This window comes from Oncorhynchus gorbuscha, linkage group LG13 (assembly GCF_021184085.1).
Source record: "Oncorhynchus gorbuscha isolate QuinsamMale2020 ecotype Even-year linkage group LG13, OgorEven_v1.0, whole genome shotgun sequence".
Taxonomy (NCBI): Eukaryota; Metazoa; Chordata; class Actinopteri; order Salmoniformes; family Salmonidae; genus Oncorhynchus; species Oncorhynchus gorbuscha.
The window spans coordinates 99,066,181-99,089,425 of record NC_060185.1 but is presented as its reverse complement, the minus strand read 5'-3'; the positions used below and the strand labels follow the sequence as shown (position 1 = coordinate 99,089,425).

General features: G+C 31.9%; 2 protein-coding genes across 2 annotated transcripts in view; one reads left to right on the top strand and one right to left on the bottom strand.

Annotated features, from left to right (window-relative positions):
* The window catches only part of LOC123992405 (docking protein 3-like), a 79,738-nt gene extending 60,077 nt beyond the window's left edge, over positions 1–19,661 (top strand). Inside the window, exon 7 of the mRNA XM_046293546.1 lies at positions 18,441–19,661. Coding sequence (XP_046149502.1) covers positions 18,441–19,661 — 1,221 coding nt within the window. The remainder of the gene's footprint in view (positions 1–18,440) is intronic.
* Positions 19,662–20,559: 898 nt separating this feature from the next.
* Positions 20,560–22,758, bottom strand: LOC123994216 (protein atonal homolog 1-like). The gene has a single exon (XM_046296751.1). The coding sequence runs from the start codon at positions 22,492–22,494 to the stop codon at positions 21,631–21,633; it is 864 nt and encodes a 287-aa protein (XP_046152707.1). The 5' UTR covers positions 22,495–22,758; the 3' UTR covers positions 20,560–21,630.
* Positions 22,759–23,245: the final 487 nt, after the last annotated feature.

Sequence of the window (23,245 nt, the reverse complement as noted above, 5' to 3'; positions counted from 1 at the left end):
GTTGTATCTATTATAATCATCAGAGTTGTGTTGTGTTGTATCTATTATAATCATCAGAGTTGTGTTGTATCTATTATAATCATCAGAGTTGTGTTGTGTTGTGTTGTATCTATTATAATCATCAGAGTTGTGTTGTATCTATTATAATCATCAGAGTTGTGTTGTATCTATTATAATCATCAGAGTTGTGTTGTATCTATTATAATCATCAGAGTTGTGTTGTATCTATTATAATCATCAGAGTTGTGTTGTATCTATTATAATCATCAGAGTTGTGTTGTATCTATTATAATCATCAGAGTTGTGTTGTATCTATTATAATCATCAGAGTTGTTTGTGTTGTATCTATTATAATCATCAGAGTTGTGTTGTATCTATTATAATCATCAGAGTTGTGTTGTATCTATTATAATCATCAGAGTTGTGTTGTATCTATTATAATCATCAGTTGTGTTGTATCTATTATAATCATCAGAGTTGTGTTGTATCTATTATAATCATCAGAGTTGTGTTGTATCTATTATAATCATCAGAGTTGTGTTGTATATCTATTATAATCATCAGAGTTGTGTTGTATCTATTATAATCATCAGTTGTATCTATTATAATCATCAGAGTTGTGTTGTGTTATATCTATTATAATCATCAGAGTTGTGTTGTATCTATTATAATCATCAGAGTTGTGTTGTATCTATTATAATCATCAGAGTTGTGTTGTATCTATTATAATCATCAGAGTTGTGTTGTATCTATTATAATCATCAGAGTTGTGTTGTATCTATTATAATCATCAGAGTTGTGTTGTATTATATCTATTATAATCATCAGAGTTGTGTTGTGTTGTATCTATTATAATCATCAGAGTTGTGTTGTATCTATTATAATCATCAGAGTTGTGTTGTATCTATATAATCATCATTATAATCATCAGAGTTGTGTTGTATCTATTATAATCATCAGAGTTGTGTTGTATCTATTATAATCATCAGAGTTGTGTTGTATCTATTATTATAATCATCAGAGTTGTGTTGTATCTATTATAATCATCAGAGTTGTGTTGTATCTATTATAATCATCAGAGTTGTGTTGTATCTATTATAATCATCAGAGTTGTGTTGTTGTTTGTATCTATTATAATCATCAGAGTTGTGTTGTATCTATTATAATCATCAGAGTTGTGTTGTATCTATTATAATCATCAGAGTTGTGTTGTATCTATTATAATCATCAGAGTTGTGTTGTATCTATTATAATCATCAGAGTTATTATAATCATCAGAGTTGTGTTGTATCTATTATAATCATCAGAGTTGTGTTGTATCTATTATAATCATCAGAGTTGTGTTGTATCTATTATAATCATCAGAGTTGTGTTGTATCTATTATAATCATCAGAGTTGTGTTGTGTTGTATCTATTATAATCATCAGAGTTGTGTTGTATCTATTATAATCATCAGAGTTGTGTTGTATCTATTATAATCATCAGAGTTGTGTTGTATCTATTATAATCATCAGAGTTGTGTTGTGTTATATCTATTATAATCATCAGAGTTGTGTTGTATCTATTATAATCATCAGAGTTGTGTTGTATCTATTATAATCATCAGAGTTGTGTTGTATCTATTATAATCATCAGAGTTGTGTTGTGTTGTATCTATTATAATCATCAGAGTTGTGTTGTATCTATTATAATCATCAGAGTTGTGTTGTATCTATTATAATCATCAGAGTTGTGTTGTATCTATCCTAATCATCAGAGTTGTGTTGTATCTATTATAATCATCAGAGTTGTGTTGTATCTATTATAATCATCAGAGTTGTGTTGTATCTATTATAATCATCAGAGTTGTGTTGTATCTATTATAATCATCAGAGTTGTGTTGTATCTATTATAATCATCAGAGTTGTGTTGTATCTATTATAATCATCAGAGTTGTGTTGTATCTATTATAATCATCAGAGTTGTGTTGTATCTATTATAATCATCAGAGTTGTGTTGTATCTATTATAATCATCAGAGTTGTGTTGTATCTATTATAATCATCAGAGTTGTGTTGTATCTATTATAATCATCAGAGTTGTGTTGTATCTATTATAATCATCAGAGTTGTGTTGTATCTATTATAATCATAATCATCAGAGTTGTGTTGTATCTATTATAATCATCAGAGTTGTGTTGTATCTATTATAATCATCAGAGTTGTGTTGTATCTATTATAATCATCAGAGTTGTGTTGTATCTATTATAATCATCAGAGTTGTGTTGTATCTATTATAATCATCAGAGTTGTGTTGTATCTATTATAATCATCAGAGTTGTGTTGTATCTATTATAATCATCAGAGTTGTGTTGTATCTATTATAATCATCAGAGTTGTGTTGTATCTATTATAATCATCAGAGTTGTGTTGTATCTATTATAATCATCAGAGTTGTGTTGTATCTATTATAATCATCAGAGTTGTGTTGTATCTATTATAATCATCAGAGTTGTGTTGTATCTATTATAATCATCAGAGTTGTGTTGTATCTATTATAATCATCAGAGTTGTGTTGTATCTATTATAATCATCAGAGTTGTGTTGTATCTATTATAATCATCAGAGTTGTGTTGTATCTATTATAATCATCAGAGTTGTGTTGTGTATTATAATCATCATCTATTATAATCATCAGAGTTGTGTTGTATCTATTATAATCATCAGAGTTGTGTTGTATCTATTATAATCATCAGAGTTGTGTTGTATCTATTATAATCATCAGAGTTGTGTTGTATCTATTATAATCATCAGAGTTGTGTTGTATCTATTATAATCATCAGAGTTGTGTTGTATCTATTATAATCATCAGAGTTGTGTTGTATCTATTATAATCATCAGAGTTGTGTTGTATCTATTATAATCATCAGAGTTGTGTTGTGTTGTATCTATTATAATCATCAGAGTTGTGTTGTGTTATCTATTATAATCATCAGAGTTGTGTTGTATCTATTATAATCATCAGAGTTGTGTTGTATCTATTATAATCATCAGAGTTGTGTTGTATCTATTATAATCATCAGAGTTGTGTTGTATCTATTATAATCATCAGAGTTGTGTTGTATCTATTATAATCATCAGAGTTGTGTTGTATCTATTATAATCATCAGAGTTGTGTTGTATCTATCATAATCATCAGAGTTGTGTTGTGTCTATCATAATCATCAGAGTTGTGTTGTATCTATTATAATCATCAGAGTTGTGTTGTTATAATCATCTATTATAATCATCAGAGTTGTGTTTGTATCTATTATAATCATCAGAGTTGTGTTGTATCTATTATAATCATCAGAGTTGTGTTGTATCTATTATAATCATCAGAGTTGTGTTGTATCTATTATAATCATCAGAGTTGTGTTGTGTTATATCTATTATAATCATCAGAGTTGTGTTGTATCTATTATAATCATCAGAGTTGTGTTGTATCTATTATAATCATCAGAGTTGTGTTGTATCTATTATAATCATCAGAGTTGTGTTGTATCTATTATAATCATCAGAGTTGTGTTGTATCTATTGTATCTATTATAATCATCAGAGTTGTGTTGTATCTATTATAATCATCAGAGTTGTGTTGTGTTATATCTATATAATCATCAGAGTTGTGTTGTGTTGTATCTATTATAATCATCAGAGTTGTGTTGTATCTATTATAATCATCAGAGTTGTGTTGTATCTATTATAATCATCAGAGTTGTGTTGTATCTATTATAATCATCAGAGTTGTGTCTATTATAATCATCAGAGTTGTGTTGTATCTATTATAATCATCAGAGTTGTGTTGTATCTATTATAATCATCAGAGTTGTGTTGTATCTATTATAATCATCAGAGTTGTGTTGTATCTATCATAATCATCATAATCATCAGAGTTGTGTTGTATCTATTAATCATCAGAGTTGTGTTGTATCTATTATAATCATCAGAGTTGTGTTGTATTATAATCTATTATAATCATCAGAGTTGTGTTGTATCTATTATAATCATCAGAGTTGTGTTGTGTTGTATCTATTATAATCATCAGAGTTGTGTTGTATCTATTATAATCATCAGAGTTGTGTTGTATCTATTATAATCATCAGAGTTGTGTTGTATCTATTATAATCATCAGAGTTGTGTTGTGTTATATCTATTATAATCATCAGAGTTGTGTTGTATCTATTATAATCACAGAGTTGTGTTGTATCTATTATAATCATCAGAGTTGTGTTGTATCTATTATAATCATCAGAGTTGTGTTGTGTTGTATCTATTATAATCATCAGAGTTGTGTTGTATCTATTATAATCATCAGAGTTGTGTTGTATCTATTATAATCATCAGAGTTGTGTTGTATCTATTATAATCATCAGAGTTGTGTTATCTATTATAATCATCAGAGTTGTGTTGTATCTATTATAATCATCAGAGTTGTGTTGTATCTATTATAATCATCAGAGTTGTGTTGTATCTATTATCTATTATAATCATCAGAGTTGTGTTGTATCTATTATAATCATCAGAGTTGTGTTGTGTTGTGTTGTATCTATTATAATCATCAGAGTTGTGTTGTATCTATTATAATCATCAGAGTTGTGTTGTATCTATTATAATCATCAGAGTTGTGTTGTATCTATTATAATCATCAGAGTTGTGTTGTATCTATTATAATCATCAGAGTTGTGTTGTATCTATTATAATCATCAGAGTTGTGTTGTATCTATTATAATCATCAGAGTTGTGTTGTATCTATTATAATCATCAGAGTTGTGTTGTATCTATTATAATCATCAGAGTTGTGTTGTATCTATTATAATCATCAGAGTTGTGTTGTGTTGTATCTATTATAATCATCAGAGTTGTGTTGTATCTATTATAATCATCAGAGTTGTGTTGTATCTATTATAATCATCAGAGTTGTGTTGTATCTATTATAATCATCAGAGTTGTGTTGTATCTATTATAATCATCAGAGTTGTGTTGTATCTATTATAATCATCAGAGTTGTGTTGTATCTATTATAATCATCAGAGTTGTGTTGTATCTATTATAATCATCAGAGTTGTGTTGTATCTATTATAATCATCAGAGTTGTGTTGTATCTATTATAATCATCAGAGTTGTGTTGTATCTATTATAATCATCAGAGTTGTGTTGTATCTATTATAATCATCAGAGTTGTGTTGTATCTATTATAATCATCAGAGTTGTGTTGTATCTATCATAATCATCAGAGTTGTGTTGTATCTATTATAATCATCAGAGTTGTGTTGTATCTATTATAATCATCAGAGTTGTGTTGTATCTATCATAATCATCAGAGTTGTGTTGTATCTATTATAATCATCAGAGTTGTGTTGTATCTATTATAATCATCAGTTGTGTTGTATCTATTATAATCATCAGAGTTGTGTTGTATCTATTATAATCATCAGAGTTGTGTTGTGTTATATCTATTATAATCATCAGAGTTGTGTTGTATCTATTATAATCATCAGAGTTGTGTTGTATCTATTATAATCATCAGAGTTGTGTTGTATCTATTATAATCATCAGAGTTGTGTTGTATCTATTATAATCATCAGAGTTGTGTTGTATCTATTATAATCATCAGAGTTGTGTTGTATCTATTATAATCATCAGAGTTGTGTTGTATCTATTATAATCATCAGAGTTGTGTTGTATCTCTATCATAATCATCAGAGTTGTGTTGTATCTATTATAATCATCAGAGTTGTGTTGTATCTATTATAATCATCAGAGTTGTGTTGTATCTATTATAATCATCAGAGTTGTGTTGTAATCTATTATAATCATCAGAGTTGTGTTGTATCTATTATAATCATCAGAGTTGTCATCAGAGTTGTGTTGTATCTATTATAATCATCAGAGTTGTGTTGTTGTATCTATTATAATCATCAGTTATATCTATTATAATCATCAGAGTTGTGTTGTATCTATTATAATCATCAGAGTTGTGTTGTATCTATTATAATCATCAGAGTTGTGTTGTATCTATTATAATCATCAGAGTTGTGTTGTATCTATTATAATCATCAGAGTTGTGTTGTATCTATTATAATCATCAGAGTTGTGTTGTGTTATATCTATTATAATCATCAGAGTTGTGTTGTTGTATCTATTATAATCATCAGAGTTGTGTTGTATCTATTATAATCATCAGAGTTGTGTTGTATCTATTATAATCATCAGAGTTGTTATAATCATCAGTTGTATCTATTATAATCATCAGAGTTGTGTTGTATCTATTATAATCATCAGAGTTGTGTTGTATCTATTATAATCATCAGAGTTGTGTTGTATCTATTATAATCATCAGAGTTGTGTTGTATCTATTATAATCATCAGAGTTGTGTTGTATCTATTATAATCATCAGAGTTGTGTTGATTATAATCATCAGAGTTGTGTTGTATCTATTATAATCATATTATAATCATCAGAGTTGTGTTGTAATCTATCATAATCATCAGAGTTGTGTTGTATCTATTATAATCATCAGAGTTGTGTTGTATCTATTATAATCATCAGAGTTGTGTTGTTGTTTGTATCTATTATAATCATCAGAGTTGTGTTGTATCTATTATAATCATCAGAGTTGTGTTGTATCTATTATAATCATCAGAGTTGTGTTGTATCTATTATAATCATCAGAGTTGTGTTGTATCTATTATAATCATCAGAGTTGTGTTGTATCTATTATAATCATCAGAGTTGTGTTGTATCTATTATAATCATCAGAGTTGTGTTGTATCTATTATAATCATCAGAGTTGTGTTGTATTATATCTATTATAATCATCAGAGTTGTGTTGTATCTATTATAATCATCAGAGTTGTGTTTGTATCTATTATAATCATCAGAGTTGTGTTGTATCTATTATAATCATCAGAGTTGTGTTATCTATTATAATCATCAGTGTTGTATCTATTATAATCATCAGAGTTGTGTTGTGTATCTATTATAATCATCAGAGTTGTGTTGTATCTATTATAATCATCAGAGTTGTGTTGTATCTATCCTAATCATCAGAGTTGTGTTGTATCTATTATAATCATCAGAGTTGTGTTGTATCTATTATAATCATCAGAGTTGTGTTGTATCTATTATAATCATCAGAGTTGTGTTGTATCTATTATAATCATCAGAGTTGTGTTGTATCTATTATAATCATCAGAGTTGTGTTGTATCTATTATAATCATCAGAGTTGTGTTGTGTTGTATCTATTATAATCATCAGAGTTGTGTTGTATCTATTATAATCATCAGAGTTGTGTTGTATCTATTATAATCATCAGAGTTGTGTTGTATCTATTATAATCATCAGAGTTGTGTTGTATCTATTATAATCATCAGAGTTGTGTTGTATCTATTATAATCATCAGAGTTGTGTTGTATCTATTATAATCATCAGAGTTGTGTTGTATCTATTATAATCATCAGAGTTGTGTTGTATCTATTATAATCACCAGAGTTGTGTTGTATCTATTATCTAATCATCAGAGTTGTGTTGTATCTATTATAATCATCAGAGTTGTGTTGTATCTATTATAATCATCAGAGTTGTGTTGTATCTATTATAATCATCAGAGTTGTGTTGTATCTATTATAATCATCAGAGTTGTGTTGTATCTATTATAATCATCAGAGTTGTGTTGTATCTATTATAATCATCAGAGTTGTGTTGTATCTATTATAATCATCAGAGTTGTGTTGTATCTATTATAATCATCAGAGTTGTGTTGTATCTATTATAATCATCATAATCATCAGTTGTGTTGTATCTATTATAATCATCAGAGTTGTGTTGTATCTATTATAATCATCAGAGTTGTGTTGTGTTATATCTATTATAATCATCAGAGTTGTGTTGTATCTATTATAATCATCAGAGTTGTGTTGTATCTATTATAATCATCAGAGTTGTGTTGTATCTATTATAATCATCAGAGTTGTGTTGTATCTATTATAATCATCAGAGTTGTGTTGTATCTATTATAATCATCAGAGTTGTGTTGTATCTATTATAATCATCAGAGTTGTGTTGTATCTATTATAATCATCAGAGTTGTGTTGTGTTGTATCTATTATAATCATCAGAGTTGTGTTGTATCTTATATCTATTATAATCATCAGAGTTGTGTTGTATCTATTATAATCATCAGAGTTGTGTTGTATCTATTATAATCACCAGAGTTGTGTTGTATCTATTATAATCATCAGAGTTGTGTTGTATCTATTATAATCATCAGAGTTGTGTTGTATCTATTATAATCATCAGAGTTGTGTTGTATCTATTATAATCATCAGAGTTGTGTTGTATCTATCATAATCATCAGAGTTGTGTTGTATCTATTATAATCATCAGAGTTGTGTTGTATCTATTATAATCACCAGAGTTGTGTTGTATCTATTATAATCATCAGAGTTGTGTTGTATCTATTATAATCATCAGAGTTGTGTTGTAATCTATCATAATCATCAGAGTTGTGTTGTATCTATTATAATCATCAGAGTTGTGTTGTATCTATTATAATCATCAGAGTTGTGTTGTGTTATATCTATTATAATCATCAGAGTTGTGTTGTATCTATTATAATCACCAGAGTTGTGTTGTATCTATTATAATCATCAGAGTTGTGTTGTATCTATTATAATCATCAGAGTTGTGTTGTATCTATTATAATCATCAGAGTTGTGTTGTGTTGTATCTATTATAATCATCAGAGTTGTGTTGTGTTGTATCTATTATAATCATCAGAGTTGTGTTGTATCTATTATAATCATCAGAGTTGTGTTGTATCTATTATAATCTATTATAATCATCAGAGTTGTGTTGTATCTATTATAATCATCAGAGTTGTGTTGTATCTATTATAATCATCAGAGTTGTGTTGTATCTATTATAATCACCAGAGTTGTGTTGTATCTATTATAATCATCAGAGTTGTGTTGTATCTATTATAATCATCAGAGTTGTGTTGTATCTATTATAATCATCAGAGTTGTGTTGTATCTATTATAATCATCAGAGTTGTGTTGTATCTATTATAATCATCAGAGTTGTGTTGTATCTATTATAATCATCAGAGTTGTGTTGTATCTATTATAATCACCAGAGTTGTGTTGTATCTATTATAATCATCAGAGTTGTGTTGTAATCTATCATAATCATCAGAGTTGTGTTGTATCTATTATAATCATCAGAGTTGTGTTGCATCTATTATAATCATCAGAGTTGTGTTGTGTTATATCTATTATAATCATCAGAGTTGTGTTGTATCTATTATAATCATCAGAGTTGTGTTGTGTTGTATCTATTATAATCATCAGAGTTGTGTTGTGTCTATTATAATCATCAGAGTTGTGTTGTATCTATCATAATCATCAGAGTTGTGTTGTGTTATATCTATTATAATCATCAGAGTTGTGTTGTATCTATTATAATCACCAGAGTTGTGTTGTATCTATTATAATCATCAGAGTTGTGTTGTATCTATTATAATCATCAGAGTTGTGTTGTATCTATTATAATCATCAGAGTTGTGTTGTATCTATTATAATCATCAGAGTTGTGTTGTATCTATTATAATCATCAGAGTTGTGTTGTATCTATTATAATCATCAGAGTTGTGTTGTATCTATTATAATCATCAGAGTTGTGTTGTATCTATTATAATCATCAGAGTTGTGTTGTATCTATTATAATCATCAGAGTTGTGTTGTATCTATTATAATCATCAGAGTTGTGTTGTGTCTATTATAATCATCAGAGTTGTGTTGTATCTATTATAATCATCAGAGTTGTGTTGTATCTATTATAATCATCAGAGTTGTGTTGTATCTATTATAATCATCAGAGTTGTGTTGTATCTATTATAATCATCAGAGTTGTGTTGTATCTATTATAATCATCAGAGTTGTGTTGTATCTATTATAATCATCAGAGTTGTGTTGTATCTATTATAATCATCAGAGTTGTGTTGTATCTATTATAATCAGAGTTGTGTTGTATCTATTATAATCATCAGAGTTTTGTTGTTTGTATCTATTATAATCATCAGAGTTGTTGTTGTGTGTTGTATCTATTATAATCATCAGAGTTGTGTTGTATCTATTATAATCATCAGAGTTTTGTTGTGTTGTATCTATTATAATCATCAGAGTTGTGTTGTATCTATTATAATCATCAGAGTTGTGTTGTATCTATCATAATCATCAGAGTTGTGTTGTGTTATATCTATTATAATCATCAGAGTTGTGTTGTGTTGTATCTATTATAATCATCAGAGTTGTGTTGTATCTATTATAATCATCAGAGTTGTGTTGTATCTATTATAATCATCAGAGTTGTGTTGTATCTATTATAATCATCAGAGTTGTGTTGTATCTATTATAATCATCAGAGTTGTGTTGTATCTATTATAATCATCAGAGTTGTGTTGTATCTATTATAATCATCAGAGTTGTGTTGTATCTATTATAATCATCAGAGTTGTGTTGTATCTATTATAATCATCAGAGTTGTGTTGTATCTATTATAATCATCAGAGTTGTGTTGTGTTGTATCTATTATAATCATCAGAGTTGTGTTGTAATCTATCATAATCATCAGAGTTGTGTTGTATCTATTATAATCATCAGAGTTGTGTTGTATCTATTATAATCATCAGAGTTGTGTTGTGTTATATCTATTATAATCATCAGAGTTGTGTTGTATCTATTATAATCACCAGAGTTGTGTTGTGTCTATTATAATCATCAGAGTTGTGTTGTATCTATTATAATCATCAGAGTTGTGTTGTGTTGTATCTATTATAATCATCAGAGTTGTGTTGTATCTATTATAATCATCAGAGTTGTGTTGTGTCTATTATAATCATCAGAGTTGTGTTGTATCTATCATAATCATCAGAGTTGTGTTGTGTTATATCTATTATAATCATCAGAGTTGTGTTGTATCTATTATAATCACCAGAGTTGTGTTGTATCTATTATAATCATCAGAGTTGTGTTGTATCTATTATAATCATCAGAGTTGTGTTGTGTTGTATCTATTATAATCATCAGAGTTGTGTTGTATCTATTATAATCATCAGAGTTGTGTTGTATCTATTATAATCATCAGAGTTGTGTTGTATCTATCCTAATCATCAGAGTTGTGTTGTATCTATTATAATCATCAGAGTTGTGTTGTATCTATCATAATCATCAGAGTTGTGTTGTATCTATTATAATCATCAGAGTTGTGTTGTATCTATTATAATCATCAGAGTTGTGTTGTATCTATTATAATCATCAGAGTTGTGTTGTATCTATTATAATCATCAGAGTTGTGTTGTGTTGTATCTATTATAATCATCAGAGTTGTGTTGTATCTATTATAATCATCAGAGTTGAGAGTTGTGTTGTATCTATTATAATCATCAGAGTTGTGTTGTATCTATTATAATCATCAGAGTTGTGTTGTATCTATTATAATCATCAGAGTTGTGTTGTATCTATTATAATCATCAGAGTTGTGTTGTATCTATTATAATCATCAGAGTTGTGTTGTATCTATTATAATCATCAGAGTTGTGTTGTATCTATTATAATCACCAGAGTTGTGTTGTATCTATTATAATCATCAGAGTTGTGTTGTATCTATTATAATCATCAGAGTTGTGTTGTATCTATTATAATCATCAGAGTTGTGTTGTATCTATTATAATCATCAGAGTTGTGTTGTATCTATTATAATCATCAGAGTTGTGTTGTATCTATTATAATCACCAGAGTTGTGTTGTATCTATTATAATCATCAGAGTTGTGTTGTAATCTATCATAATCATCAGAGTTGTGTTGTATCTATTATAATCATCAGAGTTGTGTTGTATCTATTATAATCATCAGAGTTGTGTTATATCTATTATAATCATCAGAGTTGTGTTGTATCTATTATAATCATCAGAGTTGTGTTGTGTTATATCTATTATAATCATCAGAGTTGTGTTGTATCTATTATAATCATCAGAGTTGTGTTGTATCTATTATAATCATCAGAGTTGTGTTGTATCTATCATAATTATCAGAGTTGTGTTGTATCTATTATAATCATCAGAGTTGTGTTGTATCTATTATAATCATCAGAGTTGTGTTGTATCTATCATAATCATCAGAGTTGTGTTGTATCTATTATAATCATCAGAGTTGTGTTGTGTTGTATCTATCATAATCATCAGAGTTGTGTTGTGTTATATCTATTATAATCATCAGAGTTGTGTTGTATCTATTATAATCACCAGAGTTGTGTTGTATCTATTATAATCATCAGAGTTGTGTTGTATCTATTATAATCATCAGAGTTGTGTTGTATCTATTATAATCATCAGAGTTGTGTTGTATCTATTATAATCATCAGAGTTGTGTTGTATCTATTATAATCATCAGAGTTGTGTTGTATCTATCATAATCATCAGAGTTGTGTTGTGTCTATCATAATCATCAGAGTTGTGTTGTATCTATTATAATCACCAGAGTTGTGTTGTATCTATTATAATCATCAGAGTTGTGTTGTATCTATTATAATCATCAGAGTTGTGTTGTAATCTATCATAATCATCAGAGTTGTGTTGTATCTATTATAATCATCAGAGTTGTGTTGTATCTATTATAATCATCAGAGTTGTGTTGTGTTATATCTATTATAATCATCAGAGTTGTGTTGTATCTATTATAATCACCAGAGTTGTGTTGTATCTATTATAATCATCAGAGTTGTGTTGTATCTATTATAATCATCAGAGTTGTGTTGTATCTATTATAATCATCAGAGTTGTGTTGTGTTGTATCTATTATAATCATCAGAGTTGTGTTGTGTTATATCTATTATAATCATCAGAGTTGTGTTGTATCTATCATAATCATCAGAGTTGTGTTGTGTTATATCTATTATAATCATCAGAGTTGTGTTGTATCTATTATAATCATCAGAGTTGTGTTGTATCTATTATAATCATCAGAGTTGTGTTGTATCTATTATAATCATCAGAGTTGTGTTGTATCTATTATAATCATCAGAGTTGTGTTGTATCTATTATAATCATCAGAGTTGTGTTGTATCTATTATAATCATCAGAGTTGTGTTGTATCTATTATAATCATCAGAGTTGTGTTGTATCTATTATAATCATCAGAGTTGTGTTGTATCTATTATAATCATCAGAGTTGTGTTGTATCTATTATAATCATCAGAGTTGTGTTGTATCTATTATAATCATCAGAGTTGTGTTGTAATCTATCATAATCATCAGAGTTGTGTTGTATCTATTATAATCATCAGAGTTGTGTTGCATCTATTATAATCATCAGAGTTGTGTTGTGTTATATCTATTATAATCATCAGAGTTGTGTTGTATCTATTATAATCATCAGAGTTGTGTTGTGTTGTATCTATTATAATCATCAGAGTTGTGTTGTGTCTATTATAATCATCAGAGTTGTGTTGTATCTATCATAATCATCAGAGTTGTGTTGTGTTATATCTATTATAATCATTGTGTTGTATCTATTATAATCAGAGTTGTGTTGTATCTATTATAATCATCAGAGTTGTGTTGTATCTATTATAATCATCAGAGTTGTGTTGTATCTATTATAATCATCAGAGTTGTGTTGTGTTGTATCTATTATAATCATCAGAGTTGTGTTGTATCTATTATAATCATCAGAGTTGTGTTGTATCTATTATAATCATCAGAGTTGTGTTGTATCTATTATAATCATCAGAGTTGTGTTGTATCTATTATAATCATCAGAGTTGTGTTGTATCTATTATAATCATCAGAGTTGTGTTGTATCTATTATAATCATCAGAGTTGTGTTGTGTCTATTATAATCATCAGAGTTGTGTTGTAATCTATCATAATCATCAGAGTTGTGTTGTATCTATTATAATCATCAGAGTTGTGTTGTATCTATTATAATCATCAGAGTTGTGTTGTATCTATTATAATCATCAGAGTTGTGTTGTATCTATCATAATCATCAGAGTTGTGTTGTATCTATTATAATCATCAGAGTTGTGTTGTATCTATTATAATCATCAGAGTTGTGTTGTATCTATTATAATCATCAGAGTTGTGTTGTATCTATTATAATCAGAGTTGTGTTGTATCTATTATAATCATCAGAGTTTTGTTGTGTTGTATCTATTATAATCATCAGAGTTGTGTTGTATCTATTATAATCAGAGTTGTGTTGTATCTATTATAATCATCAGAGTTTTGTTGTGTTGTATCTATTATAATCATCAGAGTTGTGTTGTATCTATTATAATCATCAGAGTTGTGTTGTATCTATTATAATCATCAGAGTTGTGTTGTATCTATTATAATCATCAGAGTTGTGTTGTGTTATATCTATTATAATCATCAGAGTTGTGTTTTGTTGTATCTATTATAATCATCAGAGTTGTGTTGTGTCATATCTATCATAATCACCAGAGTTGTGTTGTATCTATTATAATCACCAGAGTTGTGTTGTATCTATTATAATCATCAGAGTTGTGTTGTATCTATTATAATCATCAGAGTTGTGTTGTATCTATTATAATCATCAGAGTTGTGTTGTATCTATCATAATCATCAGAGTTGTGTTGTGTTATATCTATTATAATCATCAGAGTTGTGTTGTATCTATTATAATCATCAGAGTTGTGTTGTATCTATTATAATCATCAGAGTTGTGTTGTATCTATTATAATCATCAGAGTTGTGTTGTGTTATATCTATTATAATCATCAGAGTTGTGTTGTATCTATCATAATCATCAGAGTTGTGTTGTGTCTATCATAATCATCAGAGTTGTGTTGTATCTATTATAATCATCAGAGTTGTGTTGTGTTGTATCTATTATAATCATCAGAGTTGTGTTGTATCTATTATAATCACCAGAGTTGTGTTGTATCTATTATAATCATCAGAGTTGTGTTGTGTTGTATCTATTATAATCATCAGAGTTGTGTTGTAATCTATCATAATCATCAGAGTTGTGTTGTATCTATTATAATCATCAGAGTTGTGTTGTATCTATTATAATCATCAGAGTTGTGTTGTGTTATATCTATTATAATCATCAGAGTTGTGTTGTATCTATTATAATCACCAGAGTTGTGTTGTGTCTATTATAATCATCAGAGTTGTGTTGTATCTATTATAATCATCAGAGTTGTGTTGTGTTGTATCTATTATAATCATCAGAGTTGTGTTGTATCTATTATAATCATCAGAGTTGTGTTGTGTCTATTATAATCATCAGAGTTGTGTTGTGTTGTATCTATTATAATCATCAGAGTTGTGTTGTATCTATTATAATCATCAGAGTTGTGTTGTGTCTATTATAATCATCAGAGTTGTGTTGTATCTATTATAATCATCAGAGTTGTGTTGTGTTGTATCTATTATAATCATCAGAGTTGTGTTGTATCTATTATAATCATCAGAGTTGTGTTGTATCTATTATAATCATCAGAGTTGTGTTGTGTCTATTATAATCATCAGAGTTGTGTTGTGTTGTATCTATTATAATCATCAGAGTTGTGTTGTGTCTATTATAATCATCAGAGTTGTGTTGTATCTATCATAATCATCAGAGTTGTGTTGTGTTATATCTATTATAATCATCAGAGTTGTGTTGTATCTATTATAATCACCAGAGTTGTGTTGTATCTATTATAATCATCAGAGTTGTGTTGTATCTATTATAATCATCAGAGTTGTGTTGTATCTATTATAATCATCAGAGTTGTGTTGTATCTATTATAATCATCAGAGTTGTGTTGTATCTATTATAATCATCAGAGTTGTGTTGTATCTATTATAATCATCAGAGTTGTGTTGTATCTATTATAATCATCAGAGTTGTGTTGTATCTATTATAATCATCAGAGTTGTGTTGTATCTATTATAATCATCAGAGTTGTGTTGTATTATATTATAATCATCAGAGTTGTGTTGTATCTATTATAATCATCAGAGTTGTGTTGTATCTATTATAATCATCAGAGTTGTGTTGTGTTGTATCTATTATAATCATCAGAGTGTATCTATTATAATCATCAGAGTTGTGTTGTATCTATTATAATCATCAGAGTTGTGTTGTATCTATTATAATCATCAGAGTTGTGTTGTATCTATTATAATCATCAGAGTTGTGTTGTATCTATTATAATCATCAGAGTTGTGTTGTATCTATTATAATCATCAGAGTTGTGTTGTATCTATTATAATCATCAGAGTTGTGTTGTATCTATTATAATCACCAGAGTTGTGTTGTATCTATTATAATCACCAGAGTTGTGTTGTATCTATTATAATCATCAGAGTTGTGTTGTATCTATTATAATCATCAGAGTTGTGTTGTATCTATTATAATCATCAGAGTTGTGTTGTATCTATTATAATCACCAGAGTTGTGTTGTATCTATTATAATCATCAGAGTTGTGTTGTAATCTATCATAATCATCAGAGTTGTGTTGTATCTATTATAATCATCAGAGTTGTGTTGTATCTATTATAATCATCAGAGTTGTGTTGTATCTATTATAATCATCAGAGTTGTGTTGTATCTATTATAATCATCAGAGTTGTGTTGTATCTATTATAATCACCAGAGTTGTGTTGTATCTATTATAATCATCAGAGTTGTGTTGTAATCTATCATAATCATCAGAGTTGTGTTGTATCTATCCTAATCATCAGAGTTGTGTTGTATCTATCCTAATCATCAGAGTTGTGTTGTATCTATTATAATCATCAGAGTTGTGTTATATCTATTATAATCATCAGAGTTGTGTTGTATCTATTATAATCATCAGAGTTGTGTTGTGTTATATCTATTATAATCATCAGAGTTGTGTTGTATCTATCCTAATCATCAGAGTTGTGTTGTATCTATTATAATCATCAGAGTTGTGTTGTATCTATTATAATCATCAGAGTTGTGTTATATCTATTATAATCATCAGAGTTGTGTTGTGTTGTATCTATTATAATCATCAGAGTTGTGTTGTATCTATTATAATCATCAGAGTTGTGTTATATCTATTATAATCATCAGAGTTGTGTTGTGTTGTATCTATTATAATCATCAGAGTTGTGTTGTATCTATCCTAATCATCAGAGTTGTGTTGTATCTATTATAATCATCAGAGTTGTGTTATATCTATTATAATCATCAGAGTTGTGTTGTATCTATTATAATCATCAGAGTTGTGTTGTGTTATATCTATTATAATCATCAGAGTTGTGTTGTATCTATTATAATCATCAGAGTTGTGTTGTGTTATATCTATTATAATCATCAGAGTTGTGTTGTATCTATTATAATCATCAGAGTTGTGTTGTATCTATTATAATCATCAGAGTTGTGTTGTATCTATTATAATCATCAGAGTTGTGTTGTGTTGTATCTATTATAATCATCAGAGTTGTGTTGTGTTGTATCTATTATAATCATCAGAGTTGTGTTGTATCTATTATAATCATCAGAGTTGTGTTGTATCTATTATAATCATCAGAGTTGTGTTGTGTTATATCTATTATAATCATCAGAGTTGTGTTGTATCTATTATAATCATCAGAGTTGTGTTGTATCTATTATAATCATCAGAGTTGTGTTGTGTTGTATCTATTATAATCATCAGAGTTGTGTTGTATCTATCCTAATCATCAGAGTTGTGTTGTATCTATTATAATCATCAGAGTTGTGTTGTATCTATTATAATCATCAGAGTTGTGTTGTATCTATTATAATCATCAGAGTTGTGTTGTATCTATTATAATCATCAGAGTTGTGTTGTATCTATTATAATCACCAGAGTTGTGTTGTATCTATTATAATCATCAGAGTTGTGTTGTGATTGGCAGTGATTTTGCCTTTTGGCTAGTGATTTTGCCTTTTGGCTTTACTGATCCATATTATGTGGTAAATGTGTGGTGATTGGCTTTACTGATCCATATTATGTGGTAAATGTGTGGTGATTGGCTTTATTGATCCATATTATGTGGTAAATGTGTGGTGATTGGCTTTAGTGATCCATATTATGTGGTAAATGTGTGGTGATTGGCTTTATTGATCCATATTATGTGGTAAATGTGTGGTGATTGGCTTTATTGATCCATATTATGTGGTAAATGTGTGGTGATTGGCTTTAGTGATCCATATTATGTGGTAAATGTGTGGTGATTGGCTTTACTGATCCATATTATGTGGTAAATGTGTGGTGATTGGTTGAAATTGTTTCTCCTCTTTTTTTAGTGCAGTGATCTGTCAATTTTCTCCAATAATATTGTGATAATTTGACTGTGATTGGTCCATCCTGGAGGGACTGAGTAACCTTGTGTTGTGTTGTGATTGGCAGGGAGGCTTCAGCATCGAGGCGGGCCGTCGCTGTAGCTCGGGAGAGGGTCAATTCACCTTCATGTCTAAGCACGCTCCTAAGATCTACAAGGCCATGGAAGATGCTCTTACTCTGCACAGCGAGATGGAGAATGAAGACACCAAGACCTCTATCCAGCCTCCTAGCAACTCATCGTCTCCTCAACTTCCTCATTCTTCCACCTCTACTAACCTTCCACATAACTCATCGTCTCCTCAACTTCCTCATTCTTCCACCTCTACTCACCTTCCACATAACTCATCGTCTCCTCAACTTCCTCATTCTTCCACCTCTACTCACCCTCCACGTAAGTCATCGTCTCCTCAACTTCCTCATTCTTCCACCTCTACTCACCCTCCACGTAAGTCATCGTCTCCTCAACTTCCTCATTCTTCCACCTCTACTCAACTTCCTCATTCTTCCACCTCTACTCAACTTCCTCATTCTTCCACCTCTACTCACCCTCCTATCAAACACAGAGTCCACACCCGCATCGACCTATCAGACAGACCCACTGCCCCTCCTCTACCAATGAGAAACAACCTCTTACACAGCCCTCCAATCATATCTCCCGTTACTGAACAGGTTCCGGGGTCTGAGCCAATGGCTGACTCTGATTGTGATCTGTATGCCAATATAGAGGACCACCTCCTCCCCAGAATGAAACACCCGCCAGCCCCACTCAGGATGCAGCACAGCCTGCATCTCTATGAGGAGGAGGAGGAGGAGGAGGAGGAGGAGAGGTGTCACTCCCTGGATACTGTCAACCTGAACAAACTGAGGCTGGGGGAGGGGCTGGGGGAGGGGCTGGGGGAGGGGTCTCCTTATTACAACCTGAGAAGGGGTATTACTGGGAGGGCAGAGGAGGAGGAGGAGGAGAGAGAGAAGGAGAGTATGGTGGGTAGCTCACAGTGTATCTATGCTTTAGTGAACAAGCCCTCTGAGACCCAACCACTGTCTCTGGCCTGGTCCCTGCCTCAACCCCAAACCCAGTCCCGGTCTATGCCAAACCTCTCCCGCCTGATGGCCCAGGCCCAGCTACAGGGGGAAGAAGAGATGGGCTCGGGGGTCTCCATCACCCCCAACCAGGACCCTATCAGCTTTAAACAGAAGCTCTCTGACATCCTGGGTAAGGATCTGGCTAAGTTCCAGCAGCCCCTACCCCCCCTGGCCACAGTGACACCAAGAGGCAGCGAATACTAATGTCTACCGTTACTAAAAGACTTGTGACTGTTAAACCAGCTCTATCAGCTCTATCAGAACTAGAAGACATGGGGAGGGGACTGTTATACCAGCTCTATCAGAACTAGAAGACATGGGGAGGGGACTGTTAAACCAGCTCTATCAGCTCTATCAGCTCTATCAGAACTAGAAGACATGGGGAGGGGACTGTTAAACCAGCTCTATCAGCTCTATCAGCTCTATCAGAACTAGAAGACATGGGGAGGGGACTGTTATACCAGCTCTATCAGCTCTATCAGAACTAGAAGACATGGGGAGGTGACTGTTAAACCAGCTCTATCAGCTCTATCAGAACTAGAAGACATGGGGAGGGGACTGTTATACCAGCTCTATCAGCTCTATCAGAACTAGAAGACATGGGGAGGGGACTTTTAAACCAGCTCTATCAGCTCTATCAGAACTAGAAGACATGGGGAGGGGACTGTTAAACCAGCTCTATCAGCTCTATCAGAACTAGAAGACATGGGGAGGGGACTTTGAGTGCCTAAAGAACTGCCAGTATTAAAAGTGCACAATTGAATCAAAAGTGTATTGTGTGCATTTGTAAATTGCATTTATTTCAGCATTTAGCCTAGAAATCCCCCCAACCTCTCTACACCCCCTGGTCCCAGTGAAGCATAATATACAGTGGCCATAATTATCACTACTAGGACTCTGTCCCTACCTAATCTCATCTACCCAGAACAATATCATGTACGTTATGTCGTCTGTTCACAAGACATGCTACGAGAGAAGGAAACCAACCAGCATTATTCAAAATATAGGATTCCATCAAAAGTGTTGTGTGTGTGCATTTGTAAATTGCATTTTTATTTCAACATTGACATATTATGGATGTATCTCTTGCATTAAATTAAACTATATTGAAACAACATATTGAGTTGACTAAATGAAGGTGATACATTTATTTCCCATGCCAATAAAGTCCTTGGAATATACAGTGGTGAAGCTGTTGAAATTAAATCAGACAGAGTGAATTATTCTGGAAAATTTAGAGGAAAAAAAAAACGTTCTAAATATTTATCTACCAAATTAAAAAAACTTTTTTTTTCCCTCAATCAAAAACTATTCTTGGAAGAAAACAACAAATAACAATAGATTCATGTCAAAGTATTTTTGTTTATATATATATATATATATTAATTATTATTAGATATGCATGCCATCAAATCGTGAAACCAAGTGTTCCAGATGTATTTAGTCAATAAAGTGCTAGAAAGGAAGGAAGTGAAGAAGGAAGTGAAGAAGGGAGCGAAGTCCCGATGAGAAGTCATATTATCAGGCTTTGTTTAAACACACAATGAAGTCTTCAATATCACACAGTAGGCTAGCTCTTTTTATTTGACAGTGTTGATATCTAATAAATACATATGGTATGATGAAACATCCCTCCCTATGAGTAAAACATGTTGAAAATACAACATTTTCAACGTCTTGTGCTCACGGGGATATTCGTGGTCTTGACTAAATGTCGGCTAGACTACCGTTTTAATCTAACCCAGAACGTTATTAAACTTTTCAAGATGAGCTCCAAACAGAGTTTGGGGAACATTCCATTTCAATTACAGTCAATTCGGGAAGGAAAGTAAACCAAATTCTGATGCCAATGTTTCCCAAAGTTTCCCTGCTGCTTACCGAATTGGAATTACTTACTAAATTTAAAATGAAATATACCCCAACCATGGTGTCCATTTATAATAAATAAAAATAGCATGATGAGGCAAGTGTTCTTGTCTAAATGTAACTGAGAGTCGGTCTAGACTACCGTCTCAATCTGAACCAGAATATCATTCAACATTTCAAGGTGGGCTACGTGGCTCTATTTTGGTGTCCGTTATTTTCTTCTAAAACACAAGACAGTTTATATAAAATATTAAAGGATGCGTATGAAAACCTCTCCTAAAAGAGTTCCTGTTGTCACTCTAAATGGTCACCGTCTACCGGCCTGTCCGTCCTCAAAGTCACTGTAATGCGACGACTCTCCATCACTCCCGTTAGAAGTGTCAGACACCCTCTTATTCCCCGATCCTAGATCAGATTTAGGCACAGACAGAATGATGAGGTGACCGACGGGGCCATTGTTCTCCTGTTCTCCGACCAGTCTCTTGTTCTGAGGCTGCGGGGAGGGGGAGTCCTGCAGGGTGTTGCTGATCCCAGTCATCCCGCCGCCACCCCGCAAGGGCTTTGGAGAGAGAGACCCCAGAAGGTTCCTCCTATCCGGAATGAGGTGGTCTATGTCTGGTGAGGCGCATCCACTCCGCGACCCTCCCCGGCCCTCAGGCTTCACCACCCCGGTGAGCAGCTCCGAAAGCTCCTGGATGTAGATCTGAGCCATCTGGAGAGTGTCATACTTGGACAGTGTATTATTATCGGACGGGATCACACTCCGCAACGTGTCAAACGCCTTGTTCAGCCCGTGCATCCTCCGTCTCTCCCGCGCGTTAGCCGCGACTCGCCGGTGTTTCTGCGGGCCCGGGTGGTGGCCCTGCTGCGTACCGTTTCCTCCCTCTCCCTGGTCCGCCTGTACTGTATCCAGGTCCATCTCTATCCTGACACCACTGTCCGTTAGTTTACTCACCGACATGAGTTTCTCCAGTGAGATATCCATGGAGCCGCTGTGCGCGTAATGGCCCGTATCTCTGGTTGAGTAAAGAGACTGCCCTCTAGGAGATGGTACCCTGGTTCTGGATGCGAGAGGCTCCAGTTTAGACTGTTCCATCAGGGGGAAGTCCTCGCCTGTGTAGTCTGGCCAGCCGGACAGTTCTGTTTTCGCTGTCATAACGGGTACAGACATCCACGACTTGGTTGGAGAGGTATGGTGAGTTATTTTGCTCTTCCTTAGATAACCAATATTTGGAAAACACTGGAACGTGTCTTGAATATTCAGCGGTAAGAGTCGGTTGAAGAGTTAGGAGGAGTTTCAGAGGGGGGAAGAAAAAGTGAACGCTAAAAAATACAAAATCCACCAAATCCAGGTTTGGACAGCGCTGCAAATGTGTCTTCAATGCCCAAGGACGGCACTAACAGTGGACCAGTTGACTCAGTTGTGACGCAATCTCCTGTCTGTCACCTCTGGATCCTGGCCGATCCTTCACTACTATATTGCCCCGTCCGCCCAACCCCGCCCATGGAGGCACACAGGTTTGGGATGGCACAGCCAATGGCGTGGGTTGCCTCTTCCCAACAAAAGAAAACAATTGGGGTCAATCGTAACTTTTTTTCCCAACCCTGATGTTGTTGATATTTGGCTTCACTTGACATCCGAGGTCATTTATTATGCTGAAGACGTTTCGTTTATGTCTTGGGAGAAAATCGTTTTATTTTTCGTTTTTCATTTTAAAATAGTTTGTTTTCAACGAATTAACTCTCACGACTAGTGTATTTGTGTTTATTCGTTTCGAGAAAATATTGGGGGACTTTTAGGTGTCGTGTGAATGCACCAATTTGTAAGTCGCTCTGGATAAGAGCGTCTGCTAAATGACCAATTTGTAAGTCGCTCTGGATAAGAGCGTCTGCTAAATGACTTAAATGTTAAATGTAAAATG

What these genes read in the sequence shown, in the direction of transcription:
- LOC123994216 (XM_046296751.1), bottom strand. Translation starts at nt 22,494, where the DNA reads ATGTCTGTACCCGTTATGACAGCGAAAACAGAACTGTCCGGCTGGCCA.